Source organism: Euwallacea fornicatus, chromosome 3, assembly GCF_040115645.1.
Source record: "Euwallacea fornicatus isolate EFF26 chromosome 3, ASM4011564v1, whole genome shotgun sequence".
NCBI lineage: Eukaryota > Metazoa > Arthropoda > Insecta > Coleoptera > Curculionidae > Euwallacea > Euwallacea fornicatus.
Window position 1 is genome coordinate 1,760,451 of NC_089543.1, and position 22,236 is coordinate 1,782,686.

The following is a 22,236-nucleotide window of genomic DNA, read 5'->3' on the forward strand; positions in this document are numbered from 1 at the left end:
TATCACCCAACAAAAAGCTTTGGTGCTTAGCAGTTACAGGTCAAAAATTTAAAAAAATGTAATTTTTCAGAAGTCAGGAATTTTTTGAATAAATCCGAAAGTTTCGGAACGATTCCTTGTCAGCGTTATATCTGGGATACAATTACAGAATTTTGAATAAATGCAAAGAGAAATGTACACTTTTACATTTGTTTGCTTATATTTTGCTGCTAAACGATATTTTCTCCAACGTGTAATGGCGTCATTTTAAGTAAATAGATATATCTGTGATATGAAACTTTGTAGAAGTTGATATCTGGGATAATGACAAAGCCACAAAACAACAAACCTTGAACTAGTAATTTCCCAGTTTTCACAACCATTTTGGAAGACTATTGAAGTTAGCTTGAATTTTCTTAAAACACGTAGTATATAATAGATATAAATTGTAGGACTCTAGGCTCTACATTTTATTAAATAAGGTATCTAAAAAAAATTTAGAGGCGTGAGAGCATTTAGAGGCCAGGCCAAATTTTTAATTTTTTCAAAAGTAGTGGAATGTGCGAGTAAATTACAAAATACTGGAATTAACTCAGGGGGATATTGGAATCTTAGAGGCAATTTTTGACCATAAAAAGATACGAAATAACTCTCTCTAGTGTCCTGCCACCAAAAACAATACCAATTTTTTTATTTTTACATCGCTTTCTGAACGCCCCTCACTTTAGCACTTCTACACAAAATCAACTATATGCATTTTTCTAATTAATTTATATAATTTTAAATTTACTTATACATGATAGATAAAAACCACTTCATTCCATGGAACATATTATTTGCTTTTAAAATTTAAATTTTCCAATTTATCTGCTGATAGTCAATATTTACGAATTCAACTATTTCTGAAGTATTTGCCCAGTTAGCCTTTACCTTCCTATAATGTATTTAATAAATAATTTAAATATTTGCCCTGCGATTTATATGTGTTATATTTGGCGACTGAATGTGGGTGGACCTATAATTTAATATGCCAATATTTGTTTCAGATTTATGGATACTTCCAGTGCTAATATTCCAAGTGATAACATATATACTTCTTCGATGAATTGCTTAAAATAGCATATGCAGGTATCTAAATGTTAGTCTTATTTTTAAGGACGTTATCTGTAAGCTGAGAGCGCTTAAATAAATGTAAAATCGTTTATATGTATAATCTATTTTAAAATATAAAGACTGAGATTGAATAGAATGAAACTTAATGGAAAATCGCACATAATAAGTAATTATTCTTGATTAAAAAAAGTTTAGCTGTAACTTCAAAAATTATACACTAAGTACTAATTGCACATTTTGATGAACTATTTGCAGTTACTCTCATAAATAATTAATTTACAAAATAGTGAAATATATCTCTTTTATACTGGTATAATCCCTTTTACATTTTATTGCTTTAAACGCAACCTAAAAAAATCAAAATGAAACCAAAAAGTTTAAAGTACTCATCACTATCACTTAAAACTAATTAGTTGGTTGCTACATAGAGACTTAACGGTAATTTTAAGGTGAGCTATATAACAGAGCAATACAGAGTGTTCTTGAAAAAAAAAATAAAACCGCTTCGTGCTAGTGCCAAAAATTACCGTGGTGCCAAAATTAATACTCGCCTTTGTTGTCACACTCTGTATTATCTTATCTATTACACTCTGTAGGTTTTCACTGTTGTTGATGTGATGTAAGTAGGCAGTATGATTTTCTACATCAATGAAAAAGAGTTGGCAATGAGACCCTTACTGCCTGCTAATATGTACTATATTTTTGCAAAGATTCGGCTAATTGTAGCGAAATGTAATATGTAGCTTTTTTAAACATACTTTAAGGCATTTAACCGTATGATAAAAAGTTATATGTTCACGATGTAAAAATACAAATCCACATACAGGGTAAAGGAACATAATTATAATTGACCTCAATGGATGTCAGGGGAGTTTTGACTAAAACATACTCCGCGTTTTAGTGCTAATATACCTGCTTAATTTTTATCATATGGTGCACTGTGTATATGTAGAATAAGTAATTTAGTATGTACATATTACTAATTAGAACACTTGGCAAGGTTCGCCAATGGAAATGGATAGCTGCTTTCCCTTTTTGGCACTAAAACGTTATTTCTTCATAAACTCTCTCCACTCTAAGAAGGAAGTTTTAACAGGGTATTAGACGTTTTATAGTCAAGTCACATTAACTTTCCAAATTTTTGTCCATTTTCAACTGGCCTGAACATGCCAAGAGCTTGTTAAAATGATCAACTGCAAAATGTAGGAAATCTCTACTTTTGTATACTTTGTCAGAGGTTTGCACAGACAGTGCAGGAGTTCAGGCAATATCGTTTAAGTGCTGATAGAGTGTAAATAAAATATTATGTAACTTTTAGTGTTTTAAGGATGTTCTCTTGAACACTTTAATCAGGTCAAGATTTAACTAAGTTAAAACTACGCAAGAATGTATGTATCTGATATGTATATACATTTGTTAGGGACTTTAAGTTATTGGTTTTTGTTATGTATTTGCATTTTACCCTTAAGTTACGCCCATGTACGGCGATACTTATTCTGAGAATACCATCTGGGTGCCACACTACATGGCCCATCAGACCAAAACTAAGGGTACGTTTTGGCTGGGGAATATACTACTAGTCAAAAGAAGCTTTCTCGGTCGAGACTATTGCCATGAAGGGCAATTTGTTGAGCCTGCAATATATTATAATATATTCCCAGAAAAGCGACTAGTATAGATATTCCCCAGATGGGCACGATTTATGGTATCCGGCGTAGCCATAGCCCGTAAGGGTTCTTGGTGGTAGTGTGCCCCTGGTTGGAATTCCTCGGGTTTAGTACTTAAGAGATAATCGAAGTAATTTTTTCCCTTTTTCTTTTCTTCTCTTCGTGTGGAAGCTGCGTCGTGTCGGGATGTGATCGAAATCATAGTGTGTAACCCGCCCAATTAAGCATTCTCCCTCTTCCTACTTAGACCAAAACTCTTTCATTATTTGATATAAGTGCAAGTTAAATACAGTCCATTTTATGTAAACCAAATTGGCGTTTTTGTGGTTTCATTTATCGAAGAAACCCCTTAACACATTAATTATATGTATTAAGAAAATGTGCGTTTCCTTAAACACGATTCCCTCCTCAGAAAGATACACAATATGCCCTCAGTGTTCCCATAATAGTCTTATTTGATATGTACCCCTCGTTTCCATACCTCTTTATCTTGTTCATTTTGACATTCTATGAGAGAATATCGATATAATCAAGAAAGATTACTCAGAGATAAGGTTCTCAAGCCATTCCATTTTTTATCCAATTTAAAGGGCCCGAAAATTTACATTCAACTCACGCAGTCCTTATTAGTATGCTGATGAATATTTTTGCTCAATCACTCAAATATGTATCTATTAAGAGACCCTAAGAGAGCTGCAGAATCATATTAAGCAAGTAAGTGAATTAAAACACAGTCCATCATGGATCTCAATCAAGGGATTGATTGCCTCTCACAGTTCAGTAGAAACGTATTTCCACCACAAAAATTTACCACAATATTCGATTGTAAATGCTTACACAAAGACCGTAGTTTGGATTTATTGATTTATGAAAATGATTCACCATCGTGAGGTTTATATTCTGTTGCGTATCAGGTTTCAATTAGAAATGGTTCACAGTGATCTCACTTATTCCATTGTCCATAATTAAATGTATTTCCTGTGCAATTTTTTCCTTCTGCTTCTTAGATGGGGAGAAATGAATTTCAATCCAGGAAATATTAGTGCATTACGGAAAAGTGATGGTTATTCTGACGGGTATTGTTCACGAAAACGCTTTTTAAAATTGCAGCGCTTCATAATAGTTATTCGTACGATTCACCTTTCACAGCCAAGTCAAACAGAAAAATGCCTGCTGCCTTTGTTTGTATTCAGAATCTTTTGTTCAAGAATTATCAAAGCCTACGAGAATTTTCCCGTAAAGCTCGGAAATTATAAAAATTTACATTTTTTTAAGTTAATTGTTTTAGAATGAATGGGGTGTAATCGAAGGATTTTGTCGTGCTTAATTTAAAAGAAATGTAAATAATCAGGAAAAATGATTAAATACGCCCCCAGCGTGAAAAATGGCCAGAGATTTAATTTCGCTTATTAACGACCAAGATTTATTAATATCGAACCACCATACGCTGGAATCAGTCACGCAGCCAAAGAAGCCAAATTAGTTAACTACCCTATTAGAGTTTAGGTGCCCCAAAGGTCTCCTTCCCCGAAAGGGCTGAGTTTTATCTTTCGCAAAGCAAACCCTATCTTAATAAATGTAAATTCAAAACTTGGTTGTGACCTCAAACTTCTCATGTAGATCTCCAACTCCGAACTTAACTTTTTGTTTTAACGTAATCTGCCCCACAAATAAAAAAAACCCTTGCGCGTAAATAAGTACGTATTACTCAACCTCTGAATATGTGCAGTGTTGTGTTTAAAAGCAGATTAAGCATGTTTTGAGTTCAGGTTAACCGTTAAGCAAACAGTTTTGTAACTTCCGGAGGCTTTGCTCACCTTAAAATTCGCCTTATGAGTTTACTGGGGCGGATTCCACGTAATTTGGCAAACATCGTTTAAGGAAATGAGCTCCAGAATCCGGCTTAGGAGGTATGTAAAATGGTCTCGGGTTTTTTCCTTGCAATTGCAGGCAAGTGACGTTAATGTTGGGAATAGGAATAATCGGGTGTTAGAGAGAATTCTGGAATCTTTTTGCTACTATTAATAGTCGTAATTATGTTAGCGAAAAAATCGTATGTCGGGGAAATACCGATTCGTGACATCAATCGCAGAAAAACTGAGCCAGAAGAAAACCTTTCGCTCATTTCGATATTCAAAGTTTTTTAGAGGCAGTTGTTTCAGGGCTGGGATAACTGCGATATTTTTGGACCTTACTGACCTGAGACAAATCGTGCTACAAAAAACAACATTTTGTGTTCAGTCCGATGGAAGGACCAAATGTGATTTGAAGGTTTAAGTATCAAATGTGCGGTTCAGCTCGAGAAGCCAATTTAATATGATCCGGCTTGAGGACCAAATGTTTCATCCTTCCCAATGTTCGAGGTGAGGTGCTTCCACAAAGTGGTAGCCAAAAATGATTTTGAGCCGAATATCTTGCGTCCGGATCACTCAGAGCTTGTAGTCTCAGAGAACTCTTTCCTACAAATTAATTAATAGCCTTCACCACTCATTAAGATTTATTAATATCGAGAACTTCGCGATACAACTATTGTGAGAAATTTGACAGTCGAAAGAAAAACGAGTGAAACTACTTTCGAAAAGAGCTAGCATGTGCACTAGTTTAGTGTGAATGTGTCATCCATCTCTTTGATCGAGAACGCGTCTAAATTCGAGTGTATAGCACATCTATACAAGAATAGGCACATAACCGTCGAGACTAAACACGTAAATGAGTCTAATGCCGGCAGTACATTCTCGCAAAGATGTAGTGAGTGCAACCGAAAGCAGGAATGTACTGAACTTGCCCGACTGTTCTTTACTCGTCTCGTAAAGGCTCTATGTAAAATCATTATTTTTTGGCACGAGTCAAAGGATCCGAGAGTAGCCGCGACGACAAAGCGAAATGACTGAGCTCATTTCTATACGATCTCGGAAAATATCGGCTGGACAAACACAGCAGAACACTCGCACAGTTTCTTGCCTCGTTTAGATTTGCCAAGAGGTCTCGCCGAGACGTTTCACCGAGAGTATACTACCGCTATAAAATATGATTGTCTTCGAATCTAAAATCGAACTTAGTGTCTTCCTAGAGAAATTTACTTGAATTTAAGTGTAAAATAATATAGCCAAAATGAGAATTAATCATTTTCTCAGGCTAATTGAGTTTTAAATAAAGATGCTTGACCTCAGTCTAAACTAAACCTAAGCATAAATATATATTAATTTTAAAAAACATTGAAGTCCGCTACGTACTCTTAAAGGATATTCGATAGCGAGATTGAACTTAGGTCTGTGTATATCCAAAATTAATGAAATAAAAAAATAAATGGTCATCTATGAATTTGGCGACTACACAAATCTGAACACTTCGCGTTATCTGAAAAACTCAAACCTGACACCACTGATTCCGTTGAACCAAACCCACAAGTTTTACACACAAAAACCCACGCAAAAAACAATAAAGAAGAGATCCTTAAAATTTTGCATATATTGTCTTTTTGGCTGCAAGGGTGATTTTAACGTTTTTGGTTTGCAAAACACTCACCTCACCACCACTCTTGAACTCTAGTGGCCTTCAAAGCAGACATAATAAACATTGGACCTCTGCGTCTCCTGAAACTTTCAATATTGGCACACCTGATTTCAACGCTGCTTAGAAAACAATTACTGGGAAAATATAAGAATTTTACAAAGAAGCCAAATTTCAAATAGTTTGTAAATTCATGGAAAAGAAGTTCCAAAAAAAAACTATCTCAAGTCCTAGGCTCTAAAAGTATCAGGGAATTTGAAAAACCATCCATAAATCACACATTCCGCCCGAAAACCCTAGAATCCATAAAAATTATATTCCTAAAAAGGAAATTTCCACTAATTCTCAAAATTTAGACAGTCGGTACGCTCTCTTCGGGAAGATTGTGAATTTCTTTCAGCCAATAAAAAATTATAAAAACGCACCAATTGACCGAAAATTTTAAATCTCTTCAAAGTGTGTGTAAAATAAATTCAACATATTCTCAATCCAGCATTACTCAGATTAGCCTTAGATAAATTAAAATAAATTCTATAAATCAACTGTATATAATCTAAAACATTTGAAATGCTGCTATAAGTTTTAACTAAGTTCTACGTTTCGCTTGAATACCTCTTTTTCCATATTTTTACTATTTCATTGAGTTATGGGCTCTTCCTCAAAATTTCAAAAAAAAACTCTTGAAAACTTTAAAAAGTCTTATCTGCCAATATTACATCGGCGATAGTTTGAGTAGCTAATAATACTTGAGCAGAACCCTTGTGGGCTTTAAAGTACGTATAACTAAACATTTATTAACCGCAAAAAAATGTTGTTGCCATTATTTTATAATGAAAATCTCAAAATTTTACATATATATTTCTTGTACCGATTCATCTAAACAAACGCAATTCGACCTCAAAAACGTGCAATTTTAATATATTGTATATTTGGGGACCTAAAAAGTGTTTCAAAACCGACAGTCTTGAATCCTATTGACCTCCAAAATTTCGTAAAAGTAGCGCACCTTTACTCTACTTAAAAAAAAAAGTTACTTCTAGCTTCTGTTTTTCAATACTTACTCAAGATCAGATAGAAAAATATCAAAATAAAAGCCGGTTGCAAAATATTATACAGGGTGTATCGAAAATAAGTACTTTAATTTAAACCAATGAGAAATATTATCATTTTTCTCGAAAATCATTTTTGTATCTTCAGATTTGTCATCATAAAGTTTATGGCGCGCCAAAATTTTTTGTTGTTGAATTTAAAATTATATTTTCTCATTTTTAATTATATACTTTAGCATTGATCAGCTAATAAGTCATTTTTGTTTATCATCTTCCGATTTTTTTCCATTCTACTTTAATTTTCAGATCTTCCACATCTAAAATTGAGAACTTCATTTCAGCAACTTTTTGACGACAAAAATGCGGTAGTCATTCGTAAAATGCTGGAATAATTATTATGGTCAGCTGGTCATCAGCAATTGCTGCCAGTGGAAAATCCCTCAGATTATCGTTTACGTACCCTTGTGTTTTAGTTGGAATTTCGTAATTAATATAGTTTTCATACCGGAAATAGTCTGTTCATTTATCGACAATCCAGGGATATGATACAGCTTTTTGCTTTTAGTTTCCACTGAACATGAATTTAATAAATGACATTTCCCGAGTTTCATCAACTATTAGGAGTTGAAATAATAAAAGTCGCATGAGGAAATTCTCATATTGAAGTAATGCATGTATAGCAAAGCAGGAAGTTTAGCAACGGAACTGGAGGAATTTATTCAAGTGGCTATGAATTGGAGATGTCGTTTCCTTATTTGTTTCATTCTTTTATGTATCATGTATGTTAAAACGCAAAATGTAATTTGGCGTTTTTTGGGTAATTTAACTTGTTCGTCGATGGAAATAGCAAAAATATTTTTTGGGAATATTAAGCTCCGAAAAGAGAGAGCAAAATCAGGATCATTGGTAACGAATCGTGAAGAAGAGCGTCCTCCTGACTGGTATATTAGGTTATCAAACGAACTAAATGGGTAAAGCAAACTTGACAATATTTTTATACCTTTTCACAATGCCATTTTTAACATAATTTCATCAAAACGTTGAGTGGAAATATCGAACCGGGGTTTAACTGGGAAAACACACCGGAAATTGCCTATGTGGACGTAGAATGCATCGAAATAAGCATTTTTAGAAACTCAAACTCTAGTATAATTGGAACGTCTTCGTACTATCGTGTTCATCAAACAAAACCATTTGAATTATTCAAACCCCCAGAAATCTAATTATTTTCTTTGACACGAACAAGGATTCCCTGAATTTAGAATGTTCCAACACCTTGAGACTACATCCTTCGCAATGTCGAATTTATGAGAATCAAGATTATATGGAGACGGCATGTGACGAACACACTTCACATCTCCGACTTGAGGGTCTCATTAGAGTATTGGGGATGCTTCTCGAGTGTTTTCAATAGCTAAGATTTAGGAGTTGTCTGGTTTATGTACCAGACTAACGGTCTTTCCTCTAGAATTCACTATATATGCGCTCAAGTTTTCTGAGATTGCTTTTATAATGAGTAGAATTGTTCGATGACCAAGCAGCGCCTCTGCTTGTACGAAGTCAACTTCCAAAATTAATAATTAGACAAAATTCGTTTATGCCATTACAATGAGATATTTTCAATTGCCCGCAGCCGATTACTGCCGTAATTTGTCCTCTACTATTCATATCACCAGCCCTAAATGGGTTTTGAATTATTTCCACATCCACATTACTGTAGATTTATCGCTATAATCAATAATAGATCTCCAGCAAGTTTTAAAATTTATATATTTTCATATAGTAATTGCAAGTGCCTATTTGACTCTCCTGAGTTTTCAGAGCAAAACTGATACCCTCATATTCCAGATTCCCGAAATTTTACATACAAGGTGGGCTTGTAGTGGGATTGACGCTACAAGCCATATCGCTCCTGTTATTTGAGTTGCAGACAAAAATTTAATATAAAGTTGTAAGGTAATGGAAGGCGAATATCTTAAAATTACTTTAGGACTTACAGAGTGTTTCGACAACACATGCCGATGGAAAACGCAATAAAACCTTCAAACTTGACAAATTTCAATATTGAATCCTTGAAAAGCTAAGCAATTTGACTTCCAAAAACTTGATGTTTCATTTTATTTTTTATTTATTTACTAAATAATCACATAAAAAAGCCAAAATTTGCTTAATTTTGCCATGTTCATAACCGAAATTTTCCGCTTTCTAAAAGCAGACACGTTTGGAATCTAATGACCTAAATGGGTTTTGAATTATTTCCACATCCACATTACTGCAGTAGATTTATCGCTAACTATAATCGATAATAAATCTCCACTAAGTGTTCGTATGTTTGTGATTTCGTGTAGTAATTACAAGTGCCTAATCAGCTCAACTGGTAGTGCGAAGTTTTTCGAATAAAACTTAGCAAGCCACTTATCAATCTCTCTTTCATGAACTTGCCTTGCAATTTTAACATCTATTCCATCAAGAGGATTGGAAGCCCTCAAATCCATGTGATGAGCCCCATTTGGAATGAGAACTGCAAGAACTTCAGACGAAATATTGGTTACTACACCTCCACTGGACCAAGGGTCAAGAAGGCCATTGCTGAAAACTATATTAGAAGCCGTAGCAAGGTCTTTCCCTCCAAACTCCAAAATTGGAACTTCTTCGTTACGAGGGCGAACCAAAAACTGCTGGAAGCAGGAATTAGAAAACTCTTCGAAGTTCCAAGGGGCGTTTTCAAACATATCTTCATCGGTCTTGCACATCGGCATAATCATATCTGTACAGGACTATTCACCAAAATAGCATTTAAGAAATTAATTAAATTGACGCAATTTACCTGGAAGTTCCAACCTTTTTCTCCCAAATTTGAAGAAGCAGTATGAAGCAAATCGTTACATTTAGTAGTACCAGTATAATTAGTATAAACCTGCAATCCTTTGGTGATAGCAATCACCAAGCCTTCATCATCATTGTAGCTGACACTATCGCTTTGCTCGCAAATTTCCCTAACAGGGTGTCCGGGCAATGGAGCCAAGAAATTGGTAGGATATGGGTAGTTCACCATGACAATATTCACATAAACATTTTCCAACCAGCCAATCAAGGTTTCAACATCATCGTCAGTTTTCAACGCAGCACACAGTTGAAACTGAGAGGATACGTTTGCTTTACCTTTATCAGTTCTAGTAAGGTTCCTGCAAATTTACGTAAGTTTTAAGGTCCATGTAAGAGGCGTAAAACGTAAAAACAGAGCAACATTTTAAATTTGTTTCAAAAATTTCTAAGTGTTAATGTAATGGAGCCTATTCACCCCCACCCCTATTCAGGATATTTGACTGTGTGTTTTGTTGATTTGAGTTTAATACAGAGAACAGATAGGATTGTATGGAATCAATAATGTGAACTTTAAAGATGTTTAAAAGAGATTAAATGCCAATTATTCATGTAGATATCGTAAAATATTTAATTTTTCTGGATACCCTGCTCCGAATACCTACCTGGGCAATAGATAACTAAGGAGTATTACGAAAAATTTATAGACGGATTCCCAACTTTCAGAATGGGCTTTGTTAAAATACTTATGGCAAAATTTTAAAGATTTTCTGCTATTTTCCTCATTTTAAGAATTTGTTGATAAAAATTTCCTTTTATGCGGCTTTTATCCCTTTTTTCGTTGTATGCACAGGAGGTTTTAATGAGTACAAACGAAAAGCAATTAGGAGATTGATAAGTGCGAAGGAAACAGAGTACCGTCATTAACTCCCAAGCAGTGCGCCTTAATCCAAGAACGGATTACGTTACAAAAAGGGTTTATTTTTCAATTTATGCGTTCTAAAGATACTATTTCTATCGTAGTATTTGTAGAGATAGACTACATGAAAATTTATCATGGAATTTATTCTCGAAGAACATATTCAAATTTGCTTGTATACGCGTAATTTACCTTCTCCAAAATCACATAGAACCACACACACACACTCAAATTAAGACGTACTACTTGGGAGTCAAAAACGCTAGCGAATTATTGACAATGGAAGTGGAACCAGTAGTCGCTCTTATCAACCGCTTAATTATTACTTTTTGCTTGCATCCACTGAAACTTCATGCGCATAACAGCGAAAAAGGCACTATAATAGTCTTGACTGTATTAGAAACACTCTGTCTTAAATTTTCATTACAGAAGAAAAATCAATGCCCCCCCCCACCCTCCGCGCCTAGCCAACAAGACCGCTACTTTTACATTCCACTAAAAACCTTAACCAAAACATTACCACTCGTCGTACCTTAATGCTGCCCAAACTTTCGTAATGGTCTGAACACATTTCTCTGTACCTAAATTTCTCACCACGTCCGTGGTGATTTTGTAGAAGTTCTGACATGGAGTGAGTCCCTTGAACTGCCAAATTGGTGCTGAACTGGCTATAGCACCTATGACACTATAAGGATATTTAATTCTCAGCCAAGAAGCCAACATTCCTCCATAAGAGCCTCCGAAAGCTATAACGGGTAGTTTTTTCAAAGGACTTCCGTCCTTGACATACTGTCTCTGAAGGTCGTTGATCAAATATACGAAATCCCCTAAGGCCTGCTGGGTACTTAGATAGCCAAGGTTTTTAGGAGATACATAAGAATCGTTTCCAAATGGCAGAGTTTTTCCGTAAAACCTATATCATAACACAGTTATTGCTAATTGTGACAATTAGACTAAATCCGAACCTGTGCTCGGCAAATACAATGAGGGCTCCCTTTTTTTCAGCCAAATCGAACATGAACCCGGTGTTTTGGGCAAACATTGATATATCCCCTTCATTTCCAGTGTAGAAATAAATGGGTTTGTCTTCGCCAAAAAAAGTATCATTTACCAAATACCTCAGTTTAAAGGTGATGTTGTTGGTGAAACTGCAATAATTTATTTATTTTACATTGATTACATAAAAAGAAACTTACCTGAAGTGATCCAAAGGCATATCAATATATTTAGTAACAAATCTGTACTCATCTTCACCATGAACTCTCCAAAGGGAAACTTGTAAAACACACAAGACAAACGCAGCTTTTATTGCGGCGGGCATTATGATTTCATTTAGACGACTACTTTACTAATAATGTCATTACACTTCGACCTCTCTTGATAAACCCTACTTAATTTATTTATTAAATAATCTAAACAATAGTCGACTGATTAATTCTGCCAAACAGGCTAAATTATTACTTATTTTGATAAGATTGCATTTAAGTATGTTTTAAATGCCAACGAAATTAAACACCAAGCAGAAAAATCCTATAAAAGACATAATATGCATAAAATTCCAATAGTTATACGAATTAACAAATTTGTGACTTAGATAACTTCTTTAGTATCCTACATGAGCAATCAACGTTACGCGTGAAGGTTACCATTTATTTCACAAATCTAAGAACATTTTTTGATACCTATAGAAATACAATTGAAATAAAGTGAATGGATCTCATTATAAATTAAGGCACATTGTTTAAGAGTCTAAGGGATTTGTTGCATACCAACCTCGTCTAAGTAATTTCCTCATACGCACTTTCAAGTCGTGAACCACCTTCGAGGTGGGCGAGGAACAGGCTCTTCTAGATTCCACCACGTCCAGTCAAACGCGCTGGAAAGGCTGCCAACCGTTCGCTAACCCTCAATTTCGTAAAAAAGGTCTATAAAAGTTTCCCGAAGTGACTCTACGTTTAGCACCCCCTTCTGGAAGCAGTCTGCAATGAGGAGAAATTGCACATCAAAGCTACGATATTGAGCGCCTCTGCAACCTAAAATGTAGCTTTTCTCTCGGACAAAGGAGGGAGGTCCTTTAATTCCGACAGAACAAAAAGTTATCTTGTAGACATGATATAGGATATCATCCTACAGTGCAAACAGATATGTTATTTATCCCCTAGTAGAACCACCTAAAACCTACGAATACAGATGTTCATGAATATCTCATGGAGATAGATCTCACACAGCAAAATTTCCTCAACATATGCATTTAGATACAACTCTATAGGTTTCGAGAACGCTGACATTTCAACCCCTTTTCCTACCAACTTACCCTTTAGAGGATCCTTGTAATATGGAGCAGTCCCAATTCATTCACCAGGAGAATTCCCATGTGGTTGTAATAGGGAATAAGGAGCTCCAACACGGTGCCCTTTACCTCGACCCCCCACACACCACTCACCAATGATTAAGCACATACTCCTGCACCGCTTGACAACTGTACATGATATACAAGAGCATCGACTTCAGACGATATCATAATCTAATGGGCACATAACTACACGTCTGGACAGATGCTGACAGAATGTCCAACTTTGATGCGTGTCAGAACGGCATATTTGGGGCAACCAATTAATTGTATTGCCCAGCGGTATTAAAAAATTACACCTCAGTAGACTTGTCAGTTTCATTAATTCAACGGGACTGCCGTAAGTCCACATATACCCGACGTGAATGATCCATCTCTAAGAATTATAAGTGGAAAAGGCACGTATTCTACGTGTAACTTTCTTGAATCCAACGTTTAAATTAAAGCACACATATTCAGTTTCGAAACAGTTTTATTTATTTGCAGTAGTAACATATAGGTATAATTCAAAAACTCAACCTCATAAAATATTTGGTGGAACGTTAACCTAGTTAAAAACTTCAAAACCAATCACAATGAAACAGATACATACCTTGCAGTAGGCAACATGTTAAAACCACAGATTAAAATGTCCAAAAATACCATCTTAAAATTCCAGCTAAATGCTGCTTCGACTAGAAAAAGGAATAAATATAATAAATAAATATATTGGAATGTTCAATGCGGTTAAGTTCGAAATACCGAATATATTCTAAGATGGTTCTTTATAGAATTTTAGACTATGTCTATTCTATTTATACTTCTTACAGGTTACTTCTAGTTTACATATTACATGACATAATTTGACTCTATTATGTAAGTCTTTAAGTATACCTCAAAGGCTTATGTGAGGTTTAGGAAATGCCCTTAAATATATTATAATTATCGTAAATCATAGAATTTAACTTCTTGTTAATGTTAATGTTACTATGTTGATTTAACTACACATGTATGATTAAAAAAATAATTTCAAAAATAAATTGTGATATTGTTAAACAATTGCTACTATAATTAAGCAATACTTAGTTGATATGATAAGATACAAGAAGTCCCTGAAGATTATAGGTACCGTATACAATACAAAAATAAATTCACTAAAAAATTTTTTTTAAATATATAAAAGTTGTTGAGATTTCTCAAAACAAAATAATACTAAATATTCTCATTTTCTTCCGCAGTCTTTTAAATAATAAATAATTCAAAGAATAATAAAACAAGCTTTTAGATCAATTAAAATATTGGCCATACACTAAGAAATCTACAAATTTTGTGCAACTGATTCTTAGTGTATAACGTCAATTTAACGAGAGACATAGGAAAGCAATACAGCACCTTTTCAAAAGCAGTAAATTGGAAAATCCAGGTAAAAAAAACTCTCAATTATTGAAACGAAAATTTTGAGCAGCCCTGTATGTCAAGCAGTAAAGACTTTGTTAACATTCTTAATAAAGAGACGAAGCCTCTTTATCAGGAATGTTATTCAATTCGTCGTTATTCTGCCAAAACTGATTGGGAGGGCCCATATCATAGCAGCTAGGCGTCTCGAGGGGATTTCCCTCTTCCACATAATACATCAAATAAAAATTGCACATTTCATCCTTGTTTGTCGGACCCACTTCTGTGTATTCTTCTCGTTCGGTACTATCCATCGTGCAACGAGCAGCAATTTTGTCTCCTTGCCTTATGGGGGTTTCGTCGAAAACTCGGTAAAACATTTGTGGAGTCAATGGGTCTCTTTTGCCCAAAAGATGCCAATGATCGATCTTGTTATCTCTAGTAACTCTATATCCTGATACAACGCGACCTGAAAGCATAAAACAATGCAAATATTTATATATAATATATTGTTTTTAACTCACCTAACGAATGAGTGTGAGTTCTGTAAGCAAAAGGATGCAGCACCTTATTCTCTTTGATCCTACACTCCACATCCATATGGGTGATGTTATGAGGAGGTATTCGCCCTCCCACTGCCAATAATAGTACTGCTGCTAACTTGCTTTGTCTTTAAAATACACACATATGAAAAATTTCTCTGAAAAACTCAAAACAAATACTCACTCCCGTTGAGTGTACAGCAAAAAAAGTCCTGAATTATCTGTTTGACCCTCAGGAAACTTTTTTGTATAATGGATTTGCATGACTAAATATTTAATGGGCGTACCCTTGCCAACCAAAAAGCCAACATCATCAGGTAATTTTAAAGGTTTAGCATTTCGAGCCCATGCATAAATCACGTGACTCCCCTGTGCACATGGAGTAGCTTTTTGCAACCTTCCATCCCATTCAGAATCAGCCATTTCCCCACAATTCCTATTTAATGATACAACATAATACCATTGCAAAATGAAAAATTGAGATTTACCAGTATGCGTCATATGAAGCTAGAGTTGAGCAACCAAATAGCAACATATGATGAACTACATTCATTGAGGCATTGGGTTCAAATCCAACTGACAATAAGAAATGTAAATAGTAGCATTATAAAGATTGAATACCTAAAATTAAAACTTACCAATGTAAAATGACTTGTCTGGTACTATTTTGATAGGGGTACAAACATAAAAGTCATCCTGCAAAAAAAGAAAGAACTTGAAGGGGCAGAAAAATTCGTGAACAGTGGCTATGTCCCTGGATCTTTCTAAAGCGTTAAATATTATTAACTCAATAAATTCAAAATAAGCATGGTATGAGTATAGTATTAGACATAATGCATTACATTTAATGGAATTGTATGTGAAGCATAAAATACAACGGGATATTGAACTTGATCTTCAGGACAAAAAATTGTATCTAATAAGGTAAATTTAACTTATGAAGTACCCTCAGGGATCTATTGTGGCGCTCCTGTGTATATTATTTTATACAAAGAAGTTACCTGGTACTACTGGTGAGCAAAGTATACTATATGCAAATCATGCAACACTTATTTTTAGTACAAAATATGTACACGCAATTATTATGGTTGTTTAAAAATTGGTTACTGCTTTGGACAAATACTTGTGTGGCTCTAATAATTTTTTACTAAACTTATAAAAGACTCAATGTGTGCTTTTTGGAAACATATAATTTCATATAATAATTTCAACTTTAACTATAATTCTTGTCCCAGTAATTAATGAAAATTTAGATTGTTCACTATTGTTGCTTTTGTATTACAAAGATTGAGTGAGATGATTTTCTTGAAGCATTAGAAAAATCTACTTGATATGAAGGCACACATGAAAAAATTTCTGACTGATCCACAACAGCATACTGTGTTATACAGTTAAGTAAGAAATGAGTATTATTTCTCAGAGTTCACTTGCATAACATGAATATCTCTAAGATATTGGAATGATGGCTGTGCATTGGGGAGAAGATGATCATGAACCATTTCCTTGCAAATATGTGGAAATTGCCAGATAAGGGTAAGGTCTATTTTACACAGAAGTAGTCAGGCCAGAAGGCCTAAACAGGATGTCCTACAGAGCTAGTTAAGCATGCAACAAACCCAAAAATTGTAGAGAATTATCAGTTAAGTGCAAAGGAGGTCTTACATTGAGTGGGCCATAATACACCTAAGGTTATGGTACTGTGGAAAAATATGGTAGCTGTCCGTCTGTATAAAATATTTGTTAAACAGTAATTAAACAATGTATCATCATACATATTCACATCCTAAGTGCACTGTTATTTACAATCTAACCAATATGGTTACTTTTTCTTCATGTTAATTTATAAATCAATAAACTCTGCTATGGACAAGAATGTGGTGATTAACAAAATTAACGAAACTAAGTGATATTTTCTTACCCTAAATACATGAAAATTAGGCATTAAAAAAGAATACTTTTTAAAATCTGAACACATTTGTTCAGAAATCATAGAAAAAACTACAAAAAATAAGAACCCCAACATATTAGTTGAACTTGCAATCACTTTAGATAAATACTTGAAGTAAAACCTGTATTAAGGCGTACCATGTCTCCCACATACGCAAGAAATAGATTTAAGTACGTCTTAAGGTGATTTTTATAATGCAATTGCAATTTAATAACAAATATGGCGCCATATTTTTTGTATTTCTTAAGACTCAAGAAGAGAGTGAATAAAAATAAATTACAGAATTGTTTAAGGAAGTCTTACCCGATATGGATGGACGTTGGGCATCAAAAGGGGATACTTTTTCAGATCTGAGCCCCATGTCACTTCGGCAAATATCGAAAAAAACAAGAAAATTAAAAGGCCAAACATATGGCTACTACTCATTATCAATAATGAATCGATTGTTTTTAAATTTAATGTCAAATATACTTTGAGGTTAGGAGGGATATGACGTCAAACCTAGCGGCAGAAGATACGTAGGCAGCACTCTAAACGCCTACGCTCCCGGATTGTCATGCCCTCTTTTATTATTACAGGAAAAGCTGTATTTTCTATCTGTCTCTATTTATGCCCCTAGCGATTGACGAAACCAAATAAAAAGTTGGAAATTCTGCTTTAATTAACTTCGCAAGTAATTGTTCTGGCACAGGTCGAAAGCAGATTAGATAAGAAAATGTATTCGCAATTTTATTACAAAGCAAATAAATCATTACTTTATTATTTAACAAAAGAACACTGGACATAATGAAACTCAGTAAAAACGCATTCAAATTGACGTTATACGCCATATGGAGTCAGCGGTTTTTTCCTTACTATTCAATTAACTACCTTTTATGAGACTGATTTAAATAAAAAACAAGTAAAATAGAGCAAAAATTTATTTAATTGTCATATAAATTTCATAGACAATACAATCCGGACTGATTTTTAAAATTTACATTGCTTGAACAACAAAAGCATCGACTTTATTTACATATAATTGCAAATGCAAAATAATTTTACTCGCAGGTCGAGTTTGTTTTTCCACAATTGGCTAATATAGGATCATAATTATATATTTCAAACATAATCTACTCTCAACGAAAATTAACACATTCTAATAAAGTAAAATTATTTAAAAATCATAAAAGCACAAGTTATAAAAACTGGACAAGGTTTTGTAATTTGCGTGACCCACGAAACTGACTTTATATGTATTAGAAATACTCTCTATTCCTGATTTATAAATATATTCAACTTATGATTATGAGTCAACATTTATTTAGACATTCTTTTCACTTTAGCTTAAGATTTCCTAATGGAAATCAGGGAAACACACAATGCCTTCCTAAAATCTCCCCTGTCCAAAGATAGGTATTTTTGATGCCAAAGGAGAGGTTTTAGATTAGCTCTGTATAAGTAGTACAATATTAATTTGAACATTTTTGGTCTATGCTAAAAGGCTTTAAAATATTGTTTTAAATAAAAAATAGCTCTGCAAACTTACCTAAGGAACTTAAAACGGCTCAGAGCACATAAACCTAGCAAATATGATTAAGCAAAAATAGACCATGTAACACATACAGAATGGGAGTAATAAGTCTAAGTGCACATCTCCTAAAACTATTCAGATTAATTATAGGTTCAAGTTAAATAATTAAGTTCGTGACTAGTTTAAGATCAATAATATAATCTAAAAAAAGTAAGGTCATTATTATGAGTAAGTGGACCTAAATGAAAAAATATACACTTTGCCACATATTATGGTCTTCCAATGGAATAAAATTATGTGGCCAATGCATATAAACTGAGTTGTCTTAAAATATAATTAAATCAAAGGAAACTTTGATGAACTTGCCCAATTTTATCGGATAATCACAGTTGATAATTAGTTGCAAAATGAGCTGGGAAGTGGCACCTTGCCATTATTTATCTCAAAAATCAACTAAATAAAAAAATATCACACATCTAAGAAGTCTTTCAAAAGAGTGGTTCGTCGTTTCTCTGCAATATCCATCTGATTTTCCAAGTCCCCTCTATCGGTCGTTTCGGCTCTTTCTATTTTCCAACTCAAATTTTCAATTTCAGCCTCCAATTGTGCTTGTTGATACTCAAACAACTCCTTCCTTGGGCCAGGGTCCATATAATAGGCAAATGGATATGTGTATTGCAAAGTGTAACGGCATTTTGCCAATAAATTGGCTGCAGTAAATAAATATTGCCAATCTATCCATGTGCCTAAAATTTATTGTTCAATAATACAGAAAAACAATAGTGCACTTTTTATTATAGAAATAATCTACTTTTTTTGCCTTTTTTGTTCAGGATTTTAAAGTACCTTAATTTGATATAATTGTGCCTATGCAAAATACTTTCTAAGTTAATATTTAATATTTGGGTTTTTTAGGGTCAAGTATTTAGGCCTTAGTAACTGTAAAACAGAAGATTATTTGCTTAACAAAAAGTATTAAAAAATTTAATTTTTTAATGTACCTTGTTTTGCCTTGTAAATAGCATGCATTCAATTAAGAAATGTTGCCGTGTATATCTCGGATACTATAAAAGATAATGTTCAATGTCACTTTTTAAAGAATATAAATTGAGAAGAAACAAGATCCATCTAAGCTACAAAAGATTAGTCGGCTGGCAATGCACCAGCGATCGGCGATTTTATGAAGAAAAAGGTTAGGGAACAGAGAGAATCCTTGTAAACCTAACTCTAGGGTTTCAATCGTTATTTTAATATTACTACTGTGAAAAAAATTTATAATAATGGATATACCTAAAAATTGTCTCACATATAAAGATTGTCCATACATCTTATTATGTTGCTGCTGCCAGTGAAACTGATAATGCTACAATGACAAAAATATTTTTAAAATGTTTTTCTTGATCATATTCCATAATGTTTATATCTTGAATTTCTGCTATTTATAGTTTCCAAGATATAGTCAGCAACCTGTCTTAGTTGTACACCCAGTACCTGAACAACATATTTAACAAAATATAAGCTTACCTAAACCAGACATTACTTTCTGGTTTATTCTAGCCCTAAGCTTTTCCAAGGTCTGTTCTTCCAACTTTAAAGATTTTGAGTGGTTTTCCCATCTTTCATAATAATGCAAATACTTTTTCAAAGCTTCCCTTGCCTGTGCATGCACAGATTCATGGGCAATGTTGGGATTTTCCCTGTATCTTGAGCATTCATAATATTCAGATCCATGGGATTTCCAATCCCCTAGACACATCCAACAGAAATCATACTTGCAGTTGTAACACTGCATATGGTTACAGCCTCCATTTTTTTCTATGCATATGTGGCACTTTGGGCAGTCTTTGGTATGAGCACTGATGTAATTTGCTGTTTCACTGTCATCAGCACATTTTGTCAACCATTTTTTAATTACTTGACAATCTGTTGGTGCATGATAGTCACACCCACATCTAAAAACTTTGCTATTCATAACAGTGTTCACCTTAGAAAATATTTTAGGTACCTAAAACAAAAAGCAGTTTTGCACTGCTGGCACAAGACTCTTTTAGCTTTTATTTCACTACTGTGAACAATAATGGAACAATTTGGACCAGGACAAAACCTTAGTTGAGGGTGAGATTTCACATAATCTTGAAAAGTAAAGTGCTGGTATTTCTCTCGGATGCTGGTTTTGTGTTGAAGGTGCTTCAATACAAAATCTTCAGGAGCCAGAATTGCACAATCCCTGGCCATGCAGCTTATAGCAGTTGAGGTGCCCTATAATGGTCATTCTATTCTTCACGCTATCTCTTTTTAACAAGTAAGAAAGATGAAGACTTTTTAGAAAAAAAATTTAACTTTCAAGTAATTTAGCAATTTACAACACTCATGATCGTGGAAAGAAAAAAAATCAGGTAAAAAATAGCTGTATAATGCTTAATTGTTTGTGATAAATGTTTGAATATGTGAAAAAACCATGCACTATTTCTTAAAAAGTAAACTCTACAGTTGTGGATATCCGAAAAACTATAATTATTATCTGCACCAAAAAATTCTTACCTGGCTGACTTGAACTTCAAAATGGGTAGTCCAGCAATCTTTACAAAACATGTGTGCACATGACAAATGAAAAAATTTATCTATGCTTTGAGTAGTGATGCAGACTGGGCAAGCCATGTAAGTAGATGTAAATATAATATTCTTTGCAGGCAATAGGGGGTCAATTTTAGCCCAGATTAAAGTTTGCTGTGGGTTTTCTTTATATTTATGGATAACTATGTTTGTGTTCCAAAGGTGACTATGTAATAGAACCTACAACTGGAACTTAGATAAACTATTATATATATAGTAGGTAGGTACTTGCTTTGGCTAACGAAGGACTTATAACAAGACGGTTACTCAAACTCTCTACAGTTTCATTTAAAAGACGTTCCACTTCTTCCTCAGAGAGGCACTTGTATTCAAAATACTCTGGATCAGTTTTAGAGGGATCTATTTGCTCAACGTCGCTATTGTCATCGTTATAGTAATCATTATAGTCTTCATAACAATCCTCATTATCAGAACAGTCCATGTCAGATTCATTAGTTTGTGAGGTAGCCATATCAAATGTTACTGAGAAACACACTATCTGACACTGCTTAAAACATTATATATTTAAAATGATTTGATAAATAGATTCTTGCACCGGCTAGATATTAAAATATTGCTGATAATAGAGACAATAATCCAAGATTTAAATAAAACACACTTTATTTTTACCTTGAGACTTCGGTCGCCATTTGGGAAAGTGTCATATGTCTTGAATTAATTAAATCAAATGAATTTTTATTAATGGCGTCTTAGGTAGTCTGGGAGTTTGTATGTATAGTAACAATTTATCAAAAAAAAATTTTAATACCTCATTTTTTACTCCTCTAAGTAAGTTAATATCTGTTTTTTTTTCTGTAAGTAAATTTTTTACCAAA

At 33.9% G+C, this 22,236-nt stretch overlaps 4 protein-coding genes across 8 annotated transcripts in view; 1 reads left to right on the forward strand and 3 right to left on the reverse strand.

Moving 5' to 3' along the window:
- The window catches only part of LOC136350647 (neurotrimin-like), a 118,673-nt gene extending 115,602 nt beyond the window's left edge, over nucleotides 1-3,071 (forward strand). For all 4 annotated transcript variants that reach the window (XM_066302598.1, XM_066302599.1, XM_066302596.1 and 1 more), the window contains one exon: nucleotides 1,026-3,071. In XM_066302598.1, coding sequence (XP_066158695.1) covers nucleotides 1,026-1,084 — 59 coding nt within the window. In that variant the 3' untranslated portion in view covers nucleotides 1,085-3,071. The remainder of the gene's footprint in view (nucleotides 1-1,025) is intronic.
- Nucleotides 3,072-9,071: 6,000 nt separating this feature from the next.
- LOC136350355 (lysosomal Pro-X carboxypeptidase) lies at nucleotides 9,072-12,698 on the reverse strand. Its single transcript, XM_066301930.1, has 5 exons — nucleotides 12,257-12,698; nucleotides 12,026-12,208; nucleotides 11,593-11,973; nucleotides 10,146-10,503; nucleotides 9,072-10,095 (listed from the first exon to the last, which is right to left on the reverse strand). The coding sequence occupies exons 1-5, from the start codon at nucleotides 12,379-12,381 to the stop codon at nucleotides 9,670-9,672; spliced, it is 1,473 nt and encodes a 490-aa protein (XP_066158027.1). The 5' UTR covers nucleotides 12,382-12,698; the 3' UTR covers nucleotides 9,072-9,669.
- Nucleotides 12,699-13,864: 1,166 nt separating this feature from the next.
- Nucleotides 13,865-17,751, reverse strand: Phm (Peptidylglycine-alpha-hydroxylating monooxygenase). 2 transcript variants are annotated; one of them, XM_066301931.1, is made up of 6 exons: nucleotides 17,578-17,751; nucleotides 15,965-16,022; nucleotides 15,815-15,902; nucleotides 15,511-15,762; nucleotides 15,309-15,454; nucleotides 13,865-15,253 (listed from the first exon to the last, which is right to left on the reverse strand). In XM_066301931.1, exons 1-6 carry the CDS (start codon nucleotides 17,698-17,700, stop codon nucleotides 14,892-14,894), a joined length of 1,029 nt encoding a protein of 342 aa, XP_066158028.1. In that variant the 5' UTR covers nucleotides 17,701-17,751; the 3' UTR covers nucleotides 13,865-14,891. The 2 variants fall into 2 exon arrangements, with proteins under 2 accessions (XP_066158028.1, XP_066158029.1); XM_066301932.1 differs by lacking the exon at nucleotides 17,578-17,751 and adding an exon at nucleotides 17,245-17,424.
- A 425-nt stretch (nucleotides 17,752-18,176) lies between these two features.
- ari-2 (E3 ubiquitin-protein ligase ari-2) lies at nucleotides 18,177-22,231 on the reverse strand. The gene is made up of 5 exons (XM_066301908.1): nucleotides 21,633-22,231; nucleotides 21,329-21,580; nucleotides 20,793-21,046; nucleotides 20,312-20,739; nucleotides 18,177-19,533 (listed from the first exon to the last, which is right to left on the reverse strand). Exons 1-5 carry the CDS (start codon nucleotides 21,870-21,872, stop codon nucleotides 19,256-19,258), a joined length of 1,452 nt encoding a protein of 483 aa, XP_066158005.1. The 5' UTR covers nucleotides 21,873-22,231; the 3' UTR covers nucleotides 18,177-19,255.
- Nucleotides 22,232-22,236: the final 5 nt, after the last annotated feature.

Excerpts from the sequence above, each read along its gene's own strand:
- Phm (XM_066301931.1), bottom strand. The coding sequence starts at position 17,700 with ATGAGTAGTAGCCATATGTTTGGCCTTTTAATTTTCTTGTTTTTTTCG. Across the intron at positions 16,023-17,577 it reads CCAACGTCCATCCATATCGG|GATGACTTTTATGTTTGTAC; the intron begins GTAAGACTTCCT and ends CTTTTTTTGCAG. Across the intron at positions 15,254-15,308 it reads AACTCACACTCATTCGTTAG|GTCGCGTTGTATCAGGATAT; the intron begins GTGAGTTAAAAA and ends TTATGCTTTCAG.
- ari-2 (XM_066301908.1), bottom strand. The coding sequence starts at position 21,872 with ATGGCTACCTCACAAACTAATGAATCTGACATGGACTGTTCTGATAAT. Across the intron at positions 21,581-21,632 it reads TAAGTCCTTCGTTAGCCAAA|GTTCTATTACATAGTCACCT; the intron begins GCAAGTACCTAC and ends TTCCAGTTGTAG. Across the intron at positions 19,534-20,311 it reads GAAAGTAATGTCTGGTTTAG|GCACATGGATAGATTGGCAA; the intron begins GTAAGCTTATAT and ends AATAAATTTTAG.
- LOC136350355 (XM_066301930.1), bottom strand. The coding sequence starts at position 12,381 with ATGCCCGCCGCAATAAAAGCTGCGTTTGTCTTGTGTGTTTTACAAGTT. Across the intron at positions 12,209-12,256 it reads ATGCCTTTGGATCACTTCAG|TTTCACCAACAACATCACCT; the intron begins GTAAGTTTCTTT and ends AAATTATTGCAG. Across the intron at positions 10,504-11,592 it reads AAAGTTTGGGCAGCATTAAG|GAACCTTACTAGAACTGATA; the intron begins GTACGACGAGTG and ends GTAAATTTGCAG.